Consider the following 13,359-nt stretch of genomic DNA (forward strand, 5'->3'; position numbering starts at 1 on the left):
CTAATTTAGTCATATATTGAAATTAGCAAGGCAAAGAATGTCTCTTTCACTGCCACATTCACGATCCAGAGCTGATCATGAGACTCCGGACATTGCAATGGAGCTACCAGTCAACTCGCAACTCGTGACGCTCTCAATATTTGCTTGCTCTTTCATATTTACATAGCCATCTTGATCGTCCCGTTGTTCTAAGCCATAAGGAAATCAATCTGATTCGAAACAAACGGAAAATCTTCGGCCAGCAAACTACAGCTAATCACACTAGACTGTTCTGTAATTTTCGCCACTACAATTCAACCTAAGCAATCAGGTTGCTTGCTGTCATTTCAATCCATACCCCGATGTCTTTGGTCATTATCGTACGGAATCTATATTTTCTCAGTTATTCGATTTTATCGAAAAACTCACATTCAAGTCGTAAATCCTGTTGATTTCCGAGAAGTTTGATCAGAAGCATCTTGGGATCTTGTTGTGTTCAAGGAGTAATATCAGATCTGTCCTGAACCCGCGTTTCTACAAACTCTAACCACGCCCATCTGAGCCTCAGGGTGAGTTAATGTAATAATGATCTAACTGATACTATTCTAGATCAGCTGGTTTCTATGATATCAGCTATTTTCTGTCTTCAAATAATTACATCCCTGAATTTATTAGTCTTATAGTACAGCCATCGGACTAGACAATAGAAATTTGTTCTAGCCACTCTAGAGTCTCACCCAACTCTGACGTCAGCGAAGCAGAAGTCTCAGGCCACGCGATATCGGCATCATACCCGTGAACAAATTACTGTATTTCCAAAATATATTTCCAAAATAAATAAATTCAATATCAAAATACACTAATAAACAATATTATAAACAAAATTTTGCATTTCATTACATTTCAATTTCATTCGTCATCCTCGGGAACATCATCATGGAACGTCAATCCAGACAACGTCGGCTTAATAATTCCAACACGCACGACAAAGTCGCCGAAATGCTCACCTTCCTCCCGTTCATCTTTCCAACGCTTGAACATCGGTTTTAAAATTTCCAAAGCTTGCTGCTCATTAATCGACGACCGGTATAATTTATTCAGCCGCTGACCGTAATAACCTCCTCCCAGCATCAGATTGTAGACACCATATGCCTTTCCAACCATTGCTACCTCTGCTAACCACGGACGGGCACAGCCATTTGGACAACCGGTCATACGCAGTACAATTGAATCATGACGCATACCAAGCGTTTCCAAATACTCTTCCAATTTGCCAACAAAGATAGGCAAGTACCGCTCTGACTCAGCCATTGCAAGGCCACACGTAGGAAATGCAACACAAGCAGATGAAGACAACCTAAGCGCAGAATGATTCAGATTATCAAGTTTATACTTCTTCATCAAAGCCTCGATGCCTGACTTGTCCTTGTTCGCAATGTTTGCAAGAATCAAATGCTGGTTACCCGTTAATCGGAATCCGGCCTCGCCTTTCATCTTCTCAGCTATTGCTCGTAATCCAGTCATCATTTGGAACTCAGCCGTATCTTCAATACGTCCATTCTCAATAAACATGGTGTAATTATTCAACCCTCGCTCATCCTTAACCCAACCAAAATGATCAATGTTGGACTCGAACGAGTAGTCTCGAGGTTCTTCAAATTTAAATTCCATCAACTCCTCCACCTTCTCTTTGAAAACTTCAAATCCAAGTCGGTCAATGGTATATTTCAATCGTGCGTTCTTTCGGTCCTTGCGGTTTCCATTATCTCGCTGCACAAGCATGATCTTCTCACACACCAAAACAGCATGCTCCGTCTTAACAAAACCAAGAATAGTACCTGTACGAGGATATGTCTTTTTGTTGTTATGAGTAGTGCCCATTCCACCGCCCGCACTGAAATTAAATCCCTCAAGTATTCCATCTTTATCAACAATGGCAATCAGACCGACATCGTTGGCAAAAACATCAATATCATTGTATGGAGGCAAAGCAATAGCAATCTTGAATTTGCGTGGCAAATATGTGGCTCCATAAAGTGGCTCATAGTCCACTACTGGATCTCCTGACACAAGTTTCTTTTCATCATTGTCATCCGTCAACCAGATTTCATGATATGCGGAAGTTTTTGGAAGCAAATGGTCACTAATCTGTCTTGCGCAATCTGAAAGTTCCTTATGAAGCGCACTATTGTAAGGAACAGCCGCACACATAACATTACGGTTAACGTCTCCACATGCTGCAATCGTATCCATCAATGCAACATTGATTCCCTTGATGGTTGCTTTCAATTTCTTCTTAATGACTCCATGAAGCTGATATGTACCACGAGTTGTCAACTTGAATGTATGGTTACCGTTGGTCGTAGCAAGCTTATCAATAGCCAACCACTGCGCAGGTGTAGAGACACTACCGGGCAAGCGAACTCGAATCATAAATGAATACGCAGGCTCTTGTCCAGCTGCCTTACGAGAGTCTCGAATATCGCGGTCATCTTGCATATATGTGCCATGAAATTTGGTCAGCTGCGCATCATCCGCCGAGATTGCTCCCGTCGATTCATCTGCAAGACCTTGCACAATCGTACCACGCAAGTAATTAGATTCGATTTTGATATCTTCATTTGTCCGTGGTGGAGGCTCATCAACAGTACCAACACCGTCCACTCCAAGCGCTTTCCACAATTCAGCTTCCCAAGGGCCATATGCAGTGGAGTATCCATCAGGATCCTGATCATCACCAAGTCCTAAAGGAGTCAAAACCTTAGCTCCGAGTATTTCAAGTCGGTGATTGAGATCTTGGGAAGGCTTGTTGTAGTAAATCTTATCCTGCTTGCGTGGCCAATAGTGACTATCTCCCATACCGAAAATACTATAGTTAACAGAAACGAGATCAAGATCCGTAGATGACTTGATAGCCTCCCAGAAATTACGACCGTTCTGAGGAAACTCGCCCTGACCGGCAGTAGATGTGATGATAACAAGATTCTCCTCCGTTGACAAATCTTCGAAAGGATAATCGTCCAAGGCCATGACAACCGCACCAAGACCACGACCTTTACCGCGTCGCTGAAGGCGTTTGGCGACGTTCTCGGCCTGGCCTCCATCTGATGCAAACAGAATAGTCAGCGGCGGACCTGTCAGACCTTCAAGCAATTTAGAATATGCATTCTTGGCCTTAAGCTGCTGCTGAGAGCGAACTTCAGAGCCATATGAACCTGCAACATTTTCACTGAACACAGGGACCCGACGAGCCACCTGAGACAAATGATTCTCTCGACTTAAAAAGTCGCTAAGTTCCTTTTTCAGTGCCATAGAATCAAGTTGAAAGTTAGGAAGACCATCTTCCTCAACACTAGGATCCCAGCGATACAAAGGCCAGTATCCAGTATCGACTGCGGTCTTAGTCTCTTGGAGAACAGCCAGAGGTGAATCAGTCTCCTCCTTATACGGCAAATAAGCAATAACAATCGAAGGACCGTCAAATTTGTCCGCCTCGATAAATGCTTGCAGAGACTGGGAGTAAGAACTATATACAGCTACAGAAGCGACATAAGCATTACCATAGTTCATCGCATAAAGACCAATGTCTTTCTTTCGCCGGGATGCATCAGCTACCGAGCGTGTAGAGTATGGCTCAGTGTCTATTATGAGCATGTTGACATTTTTGCCGGATGCCAAAACATGATGGACACCAGAGTTACCCAAATCGTAAGCCCAAGCGTCAGAACCTACAATCCATGAACTGGAAGGAGACAATAACCCTTTATCCTGCAGCAGATCCGAAGAGACCGATGAAGTATCAGCTTCCAAAGCGGCTACTAGAGCAAGCGCCGCATCGGCTAATTTTGGCGAGTTCTCGCTATTGAGTACAATCCAGCGAGAAACCGCTTCACTAGTGGCAGAAGCAAGAACACCCTGTTGGACAGCAGCTTGCAACTTGCTGATGTAAAACGATTTTTCTTCTTCCTTAGCAATATAAGAGCCGAATCCATATTCAGGATTGCTAGTGATAGTCTTGGCAATCCCAGCATCCTCTTTATCCAAAGCGTTTAAAACGGTCAACTTATCACCAAAAACATTGTATAACATTTTAGAGTAGGCAGTCTCGAGTTCAGGAAGCTTTAGAGCATATCTTGCGTCAATATCATGAGAAGGAGGAGAACCAACAAATAGATTCTGGATAGGAGAAGGAGACTGAATGTTCTGGATAATTCCCCGAAGTGCTTGGCGGATAGTCCGCTCATCGAGGAAACCAAGCTGGTAACCGACGACGTTAGAAATAGAAGCAGGTTTGGTAATATCAACATTGATGGAGGAAATGACATCAAGCAGAACTGGACCCCATTTAGTAGTCTGACGATGTAGCTGTTCGAGAACACCCAAATGGGTGACTGCCTTGGGAATAGAAGCCAGAAATCTGGTCGTAGACCATGGTCGGTACACTCGAACCGTAATTACGCCAACTTTGGCGTAATTATCACCCCAAGCAGCTTGGCTAATGGTAGAGATGAATTTATCTGCAGAAGAGCCAAAAATGAGAAGAGCAGTATCTGCATTCGCAGGACCATGATAGTCAAACGCTTTATATACGCGTCCTGTAGAAGCACGAATAAGGTCAAATACAGTCTCAACTGCGTGAAAAAGCTCTGCAGGAGTGTACTTAATTTTCGTTAAATCTTTTTCCTCAGTAGACTCAGCAGATTCCTCCGAGTCAACAGCAACAGGACTGATACCCGCCGCGTCGTTCCAGTAGATGTTTGTACCAATATTGCTGCCATCGTGTTCAGGTCGGACCAATGACTCACGGTTGAAAACTTTTGCAATGGCAGTCTCATCTTCAAACGGAATCTGAGATTCCTCCTCGATAGGTTGGTGAAAGAAGTGGACGACGGCCTTACCTGTACGAATGGCCAGAAAATGAGAGGCAATAGCGAGGTCCTGAACTTCACGCAAATTATATGACTGAACTAGAGTAAAGCCGAGCTGTCGAAGCGCAGTAATTTCCGAAAAGTCAGGGAAATCTCTGCTCATGGAGACATGGATGACTACGGGGAACTTTGCGAGTTTGGCCAAATGTGGAATAGCAGCTGGGAGCGCAGCTGAGGGTGTAGTAATGGAGATAAAAGTATTGGAAGACAGCTCGTCGAGAGCTGTCAAGAACGGGTCGGCGTTATAACGAAGCGAGCGAACCTATAGAAAGACAATCAGTATTTGTGCATTTGAGGGTAATAATGAAAATAAAACTCACAATGGGATAAGTTCCTCGACGGGCCACAATACCACGGTTTTTACGATGGACCATACGCTCGAGAGCGAACTGGAAACTGCCATACTCTATGGGTTTACCAAGTTTTGGCTGAACAGAAAGAACAAGGTCGGAAAACAGGTACGCGATGCGGGCGGCTAATAAACAACGAAGTCAATATAAACCAGAATGAGAACAGAAGGTCATCAACCGATACGCTAAATTAGAGCAAACAAACATTAAGCATCCATTCTGTTACGAAACAGCAGTACAGACAATAACGCGAGACACGGTTGGGACCGAAGACTTTACTCACCAGCATCTTCGCGCGAAGAAATATAGCCCAACTGAGGAGCCATTGCGGTAAGTCGAATTTCAATGTAGCAAGCAAACTACAATCTAAATCGGCACACCACGAACGACAATAACGACGGCGACAGGAACTCCGCTCGTTTTAAAAGAATCTCTCCTGCGGGTTTTCCCTGGAGATAAAGAAGTAAGCAGTAGAAAAAGAGGAGAAGGAAGAGAGTGCCCGCCCAAAGTCGTCGGCCGATGGAACACAGCGGTGTGTCGCAAAAAGCGCTGCAAAATGAAAAATAAAATCAAACAAAAAAAATTCGTCCAGAAAATGAGCCGCGCCCCAGTGTTCAAACAGGAAGCCACACCCAGGTATGGACTAGCGCGGATTGCGCCATCGTGGCAATCGTGTCGTGCCACAGCTGCCAGCCAATTAGCGGTACGATGATTCACCCTAGTGTGGCCACGGTGGCTGATGCAACCATACATTGCAATGGCGTCACCAGCCATTCCGTGGCTACTCGGAGGCTCGTTACGTGGCTATGGTGGCCTGGATGTAGTCACGTGAATAGTTTGGCGGGGGCGTTTAGTAATGCTCGGTCTGGCAACTGAGAGATTAAAAATAGGGAAATGAATACGATTCTGTTCCCGTATGGAGAATAGTACTGAGGAAATGGGTTCTATGGTAGGTCACATACATGCCCTGTTCTGTTGTACAATATATAGATAGCATGGATAGTAGGAAATAAAATATTGCCTTTAGTATTTAAGCTTTAGCCAAACGTTGCTCCGGACTTCGTCGGTTTCTTCAGCTGTGAAATTCTCCACTCGTTTGGATCAGACGCATATCGATTGAACAATGGCTGTATCTTCTCCTGCTTCTTACGTTTCGACAGCATTGTAGGGTCTGCCACTTTGAAAAACGTCGGAGCAGCTTCAACTAACCATCGCGGTTCGACCGTCGTGACACAATGCATGTATTCCTTGCTTGTGAGCACTAAAGTATGATAAATCACATATTCTGCGTTTTTTCCAAATAATGCCGAGGATGGGTGCATATAGACAGGCGTATTTTCTGTCAACGTCCTATATCCTTCTTGAGGATCGCGACGCGCGGTATTTCGGAAAAATCCAGCACATAACGCTCGGCGGACACGGTCCGTATCAGCACCACAGCTCCTTATGGGATGTTTATATCGCCTCATGATCGTAACCAACTGTTCTCGGACTTCCTGAGCACGCTTCATACTTCGTGCTTGAATGAAGTTCTCATAGCACCATGAAGTAGAAAAACCATTCTGTTTCCAGGCTGTAAATACTGTCAGCAAAGTCAGATGGTCGCCCGTCGAGTCGTGGAATTTCGCCTTTTTCTGGTCCGCTTGCTGCTGCTTTTCCCGTGGGCGATAAAACACAGTCTGCACAGATAGCATCGCCACGATCGTCAGGATCTCTTCAGAAGCACCATAATCCACCGATGTCAACAAAACCTTTGCCAATCCGGGATCCATTGGGAAATCAGCCATTTTACGACCTAATCGCGTCAACAATCCTTCATCATTCAATGCTGAAAGAGCATATAATTCTTCCAAAGCAGATAGCATAGTATTAGTAGGAGGAGGATCCATGAAGTCGAAATGTAGTAAATCGTCAATTCCCATTGCTTTGAGCATCAAAATAGTGTGCGACAGATTCTGTCGTTGAATTTCTGGAACTGTGCTTGGTTGCATCTCAGTTTCAAAGGCTTGCTCGGTATATAATCTGTAACACTTGCCAGGTCCGGTGCGACCAGCTCTACCAGCTCGTTGTCTTGCTTGTGCTTGCGAAATAGGAAGTACGACTAATGAATCCATTCCAAGTTTCGCATCATATGCGTTGATCTTGACGAATCCAGGATCAATAACATAATATATACCGTCGATAGTAATTGAAGTTTCTGCAATATTCGTTGCAATAACAACTTTTCGACTACCTTCTGGTGCTGGCTCAAAAATTCTGCTCTGAACTTCACTAGGTAGAGCCGAATAGACCGGTAAAATAATCAACTCTGGAACTGAGGATCCTAGTGCTTTCATTCGTTCAAACAATATCTCACAGGCTGTATCAATTTCTTCTTGACCTGTCAGAAAGACTAAAATATCACCTGCTGGCTCTGAAAGATGGATCTGCATTACTGTGATCAATGCCGCATCAAGGTAGTCTGTCTCAGGCTCTTTAGTGAACATAACATCGACAGGATATGTACGACCGGGAATGAACAGAATCGGACAATTGTTAAAGTATGCCGAAAACTTGTCGGCATCTAGTGTAGCAGAAGTGACAATAACTCGCATGTCTGGACGTCGTTTGATTGTTTCTAAAATTCAACGTTATCAAATAGAACTTCGAATAAAATCGATTAAACCTACTTTTCAAAAGCGCAAACAACACATCTGTTGCAATCGTTCTTTCATGTGCTTCATCAAGCATGATCGCCGTATACTGTTTCAAATCGGGATCGAGCAATATTTCTCGCTGAAGCATACCATCCGTCATATACTTTATTTTCGTTTTAGGACCACTCCGATCGTCGAATCGAATTGTATATCCCACTTCGTCTCCTACTTTACATCCGACCTCTTCTGCTACACGCTTAGCAACAGAAGTGGCAGCCACACGACGTGGTTGTGTACATGCAATTTTTCCGTTTTCTGCAAACCCTTCTTCAGCAAGATATTGCGTGATTTGCGTTGTCTTTCCGGACCCTGTATCTCCAACTACAATTAGAAGTTGATTTTCTCGAATAGCTTTAATTAGCTCATCACGCAGCTGAAATACAGGAAGCGATTCGCGCTGTTCTTTAATAGTCAGATTTGTAATCTTCCCAAATGAATTATTATTATACAGTGCTTTTTTCTTCCATTCAGGCATCGTTGGCGCAATTCGACTGATAGATGCAGATTTGACTTCTTCGGCCAGTGGCCTAGCTCCCGCTTCAACCATCGGATCTTCCCATTGTTCTTCGAGATTTGCAGTCTGCACCTTCTTTTCAGCTTCTTCTCGTGCAGTTTGTTGTCGTTGCTCTCGTCTATCCTTGGCAAGAGTTGTACCAGTCATTGCTGCACGATATAAAGATCCATCAGGAGCTTTGACGACTCTAATCGGGCTTAATTCTAGACTTTGCTTAGTTTGGCCAGCTAGAAACGGTGGCTCCTCTTCACGAACTTCGATATCAACATCTTCATCTGGTTCAACATCTGCTTCCTCGGCAATCGCATTTAAGTCATCGTCCAAATCTGGATAATCGCCAGCACTGACAACTCCAGAAGCAATAAGCTGTTTGATTTCCCAGCGCTCAGGCGATGTGAGCCGCTTTTTGGTAGCATTTCTGGTAGAATTACCATTGTATCTATCTGTTTCAGATCGTTGACCAGCAATGTAGCTATTTGCGCCAGTGCCCAGCCTCATAGTAGGAGATAGGTCCTCACCGGTTCGTTGATCGACATCCTTGATTGAGAGACTTATACGATCACCTTGGATTGCGGTGACTTTGACAAATACAGGTTGATATCGAGACAATAAATCACTTGGATGTTCAACTCTCTCGCCGCTCTGGATTGCAGACACATGAACCAAGCCGTCTGTTTTCTTCTTAAGACCGTCGAGAGTGACAAACGCGCCGAAATCTTTCATGTTACTAACATGGCCCTTGTATATTTTGTATAACTGCGGTTCATCGTCAAGTTGTTTGGTGTTTGTTGGAGAAGATGATCTGTGACGACGACGCTTTTCATCTCTGGTTGATGTATTATGACGATGAACTTTTTCTCGCTCGCTGTCATGCTCTCTCCTAGACCGACGCTTTTCTCGGTCCAAATCTTCACGATCTTCGTCATGGATGTGTCGTCTTCTTCTTTCTTCGGCTTCACCAGAATGCCTAGAACGATAGCGATCTTCCGAGTCCCGACTACTTCGATGTCTGTCATCCAAGTTTCTTGAAGACTTATGCCTCTTCCGATCCTCTGTTAAATCGTCGTCGCCCCGACTGTGCCTTGAACGAACACGGGCAAATTGTTCGTCTGTTGACTTTTTCAAATCATCGGCATGCAATTGTGTGGACTTTTTTCGTGTAGTGATATATCGTGGATGTGTCACTCTGATGAACCGGTCAACAGACTCGGCCAAAGGTTTTTCGAATTTCAAACCGGCATTGTTCAGCTTGCTATTGAAATCATTGAAATCCGATGCAGTCTCATGAATATTAATGACTTTTTCTGCTAAAGATCTGTCCTTTGATCCTACATATTGTTAGTTTACAAATTTTAGGAAGCCAATAAAAATGATATAGTAGTACCCAAATGATTTTCCAATTCGTGTGTGATCTTGGAGACCAATGATAGCAATTGAAGCTGTTCAAAGTCGTCCAATTTGCCATCTTTGCGAGAATACTTCTCGTATTCGGTAGAACTTCCCATAATGCATCCACGAGGGAACGGAGCTTTAAAATCTAATCCAAATGGAAGGAGACGAATTGATAGTGTAGTGCAAATTAGTGGCGATGAATACTGAAAACTTCCTGCGGCGCTCGCTGGGACTGCAACGTTGCAATCCAACAGCAGAAAGATCAACTTTTCTAAGATTGTGAATATAATAATTTTATTTATCTATCGCGATTGCTATATTCACGTAATTTATCAATAATCACAAAATTACCAAGAGACACAAATCGAGCGAAGAAATTGACGAGAAGCAATTAATGCCGTCACTAGAAGCTCCTCAAATTCGAGACCAGTCATTGCTGGAAGCGCATTTAGTTGTTCAGTCATTGCGAGATTTAAATAGTCGAGTATTCGACTCTCTCGCTCAGCTTCAAAAGTTTAATGAAGTGTCAGAGACGTCACAGCCAGATGCAGTTCAAGAAGGCACAAATGACGACTCAATACAGAATTCGCCCTCAAGGGAATGCTCAGTGTCTGATGAAGAACGAATTTTGAGAGAAGAATTCATTATGATTTATAAAGAAATGGTAGCTAGATTAGCAAGACTACGTGCTATCAATCGCAAGCATCAAACGGCGATTAGATCCAGTCGTGAGACCATTGTTGAAAAACGAAATGAAGTTGATCAACTGCAATCAATACTGCAAAATTCGTTATATCAACAGCGGCATCTGAAGAAAGATATAGCTGCTTCCAACGAATTTACGTAAGTTTTATTTCGTCAGGTCAGGCGTTAGAATTTTAGTGTATACTAAAAAGTTTAGTTCCTTATTAGATTCTGTGGATTTGGTCTCTTTAGAAGAGTTTTCGAATGATCATCCGGAGATTAATATTCCCACAGCAGAGAATAGCAGGTCAAGTGACACAGACGTCGTCATGCAAGACACTGAATCAGTTTTGAAGCAAGATCGAGTACTAGTGAAAAACGAATATTCACCGGAAGAACATGCTTTAAATATTGCACGCTTAAACGATGAACGAGACAGGCGGAAAGCTCTGGACCAAAGGAAATCGGAGTTAAGTGCACTCAAAGCTAATTTGATTGCTGAAAATGAGAAGCAGAAAGCAAACTTGGCTGCTTTGGATAAGCAGCTGCAAACATTCATTGAGGTACGTATCTTTACCGCTATCAGACCGTTGTCTAACGATATCAGAGCGCTATACCCATCAAAACTGTATTTGACAATACAGATATGTGAAATCTCTGTAACAATATATTGCATTAATTTTCAAATTGTATTTTGTAATTGCATCTTATAGATGCAATCCAAATCTGAAATCATGTAAGAAAGCTAAGTTTTATGACTAAGAACAGAATCTATTACGTAGGATCTCCCCTGTGCGGCGACAGCTCATCGACAGTTCCAAACGACTTGTTTCGGGAAACGTATCTATTTCTAAATCAAGTCCTACAATACAGTTGCTGAGGTTGGTCCGTTTGGATTGTAAATAGAAAGTTGATCGGCTTTCATAGGCTCTTTTCTATCTCTTAATATATTATTGTTTTACATTTTACAATGGTAAGCATCACACAGGCGGCTTGAAATATTTTGTGAATTCCCAAACTAAATGATCTTTCAGGCTCAAGCAAAAACTCCTGCTCAACGATTAGCTAACCAGCGCTACGCGAAACGTGAGGAAAAGAAAAAAGGCAAAGCTGAGTCAGTTTCCATCAAGAAGAAAGCTGAAAAGCCCCCGGTCTCTTGGGGTTGGATCTGTATGTAGTAGTCGCAAGACAATGTGTCGATTTATTATTTATAAACTCAATACTGATTCGTCTAAATTTAGACTTCTTTGTCTTTTTGGTCGCAGGTGGTTTGCTTTTGGAATTACTTAGCGCCTTTTTTTTCAAGTAAATTTTAGAGATTTGCGGATGCACACAGACGCCGGAACAAAAGTTTTGTATGATATTCAAATGATCTTGATCTGGAAGGATTACGCCTCAAATAATAAAAACTTAGCTTAAACGTCATACTTGAGACAGCTGTATATATAATAATAATTTTAAATATTCTATAGTCAATGCAACCTTAATATTAACTCCTGTCAACTCCTCAAGCAGTTTTCAATGCCTTCGTCGTCGGCGTATGCTGTTTCTGTCTTCTACCTCCATGCGCAATCTCTGCTCTCTTGCGATCGTCCGTTTTATATTCAGTATCAAATACCTTGCTGCAAATGTTAATGCGGTTTCCAGCTCTCGAAATACAAAGTTAGATAGTGCATCATAAACTTCGATTAAGACAAATTCACGAAACGATACGCTTGCGAAGATCGGTCTAATCAGCGTGTTTGCGGCCTCGGGAGATAGCGCTATTGTCCAGCGATATCGCTGATAGAATACAGTAATCGGAAATTGCACAAACCTAATAAGGCTTTCTCCAATAGGGCCGTACCGATCATTGCTAATTTTTCTAGCTAGGCCCGTCGAAACATCAGCTAGTTTGGGATCTTTTGACCGCAAGGGAATTTCTGTAATGAAATGCGAATAAGCAAATGTCGTACCCTTGGCAACCACAATCAATGCAAAAGTGAAAAAGACGTCCTTTCTTTTGAACATGAAAAAGGACATCAATTGTCTCCAATACGGAGGCACACTACCGACTTCCGGCACTATTGAATGGATTTCATTTCGCCAGAGTCGGTCTTGAATAGGAGCTTTCACCAACCAGCATAAGCTAGTGGCTCTGTAAAATTAGCCTTAATTTTACAAAATCAAATTTCAATGCCCGCTTACAGTGTATTTAGGAAAGAATGAAGCACAGCAGGCGTGAACGCTTTGAAAATTTCGACCGCGAATTCTGAAGAGAGATCAATGAGCTGCAGAGAAGTGGTTCGCACTAACAATCCAAAATTACTTTTTAGATTAAATGCAAACTTCACGATCAAACGGAAAATGCTGGTATCCTTTGAGATTATTCTTATTCTTTTCGCGGTTTGATCATTCAAAACCAGCGAGTTCAGATTCGCAGCTAGCAAATAGACGGAATCAGGGTCGATGACTGCGTGGAATGCATAAGAGGCAAAATGAATAAATTCGGTAAGAAAGTCGACTCGTTTCACATCATGTCGATACTTCGGACCCTTGAATCTCCATGCTTTCTCCAGCTCAACAGCAGCTCGAATTTGTGTTTGTTCGAGTGGGAGTAGCCCTTGTGACCTTTCTTTCAAGTTTGCGGATTTATTTCGAAGCAAAATATCGTGTTGATTTTCATTTTCTGATAGTTGCGTAAGACTAGCCGAATACGGTCCACCTAATGCTCTGCTCAGTAAATTTTCACTCACTAACATAGCTTCGACATTAGATCCTACATCTAAATATTAGTTAGGAGCCGATGAGGTCTACCTCTGATTGTATCTGAGAAA

At 42.8% G+C, this 13,359-nt stretch overlaps 5 protein-coding genes across 5 annotated transcripts; 2 read left to right on the forward strand and 3 right to left on the reverse strand.

The window, feature by feature from the left end:
* Window positions 1-800: 800 nt before the first annotated feature.
* Window positions 801-6,073, reverse strand: V1516DRAFT_675750 (uncharacterized protein). Its single transcript, XM_066922302.1, has 3 exons — window positions 5,541-6,073; window positions 5,228-5,382; window positions 801-5,169 (listed from the first exon to the last, which is right to left on the reverse strand). The coding sequence occupies exons 1-3, from the start codon at window positions 5,581-5,583 to the stop codon at window positions 889-891; spliced, it is 4,479 nt and encodes a 1,492-aa protein (XP_066777595.1). The 5' UTR covers window positions 5,584-6,073; the 3' UTR covers window positions 801-888.
* A 95-nt stretch (window positions 6,074-6,168) lies between these two features.
* On the reverse strand, window positions 6,169-10,241 carry V1516DRAFT_638205 (putative ATP-dependent rna helicase dhx8). The gene is made up of 3 exons (XM_066920059.1): window positions 9,852-10,241; window positions 7,927-9,795; window positions 6,169-7,874 (listed from the first exon to the last, which is right to left on the reverse strand). Exons 1-3 carry the CDS (start codon window positions 9,970-9,972, stop codon window positions 6,295-6,297), a joined length of 3,570 nt encoding a protein of 1,189 aa, XP_066777596.1. The 5' UTR covers window positions 9,973-10,241; the 3' UTR covers window positions 6,169-6,294.
* Window positions 10,120-11,428, forward strand: V1516DRAFT_675752 (Fms-interacting protein-domain-containing protein). Its single transcript, XM_066922303.1, has 3 exons — window positions 10,120-10,702; window positions 10,761-11,106; window positions 11,151-11,428. The coding sequence occupies exons 1-3, from the start codon at window positions 10,254-10,256 to the stop codon at window positions 11,193-11,195; spliced, it is 840 nt and encodes a 279-aa protein (XP_066777597.1). The 5' UTR covers window positions 10,120-10,253; the 3' UTR covers window positions 11,196-11,428.
* Window positions 11,410-12,111, forward strand: V1516DRAFT_675754 (uncharacterized protein). Its single transcript, XM_066922304.1, has 3 exons — window positions 11,410-11,516; window positions 11,578-11,713; window positions 11,785-12,111. The coding sequence occupies exons 1-3, from the start codon at window positions 11,514-11,516 to the stop codon at window positions 11,850-11,852; spliced, it is 207 nt and encodes a 68-aa protein (XP_066777598.1). The 5' UTR covers window positions 11,410-11,513; the 3' UTR covers window positions 11,853-12,111.
* Window positions 11,906-13,298, reverse strand: V1516DRAFT_675757 (uncharacterized protein). Its single transcript, XM_066922305.1, has 2 exons — window positions 12,731-13,298; window positions 11,906-12,680 (listed from the first exon to the last, which is right to left on the reverse strand). Exons 1-2 carry the CDS (start codon window positions 13,282-13,284, stop codon window positions 12,062-12,064), a joined length of 1,173 nt encoding a protein of 390 aa, XP_066777599.1. The 5' UTR covers window positions 13,285-13,298; the 3' UTR covers window positions 11,906-12,061.
* Between the last annotated feature and the right edge of the window lie 61 nt (window positions 13,299-13,359).

Source organism: Lipomyces oligophaga (assembly GCF_038497815.1).
Source record: "Lipomyces oligophaga strain CBS 7107 unplaced genomic scaffold V1516scaffold_4, whole genome shotgun sequence".
Taxonomy (NCBI): Eukaryota; Fungi; Ascomycota; class Lipomycetes; order Lipomycetales; family Lipomycetaceae; genus Lipomyces; species [Lipomyces] oligophaga.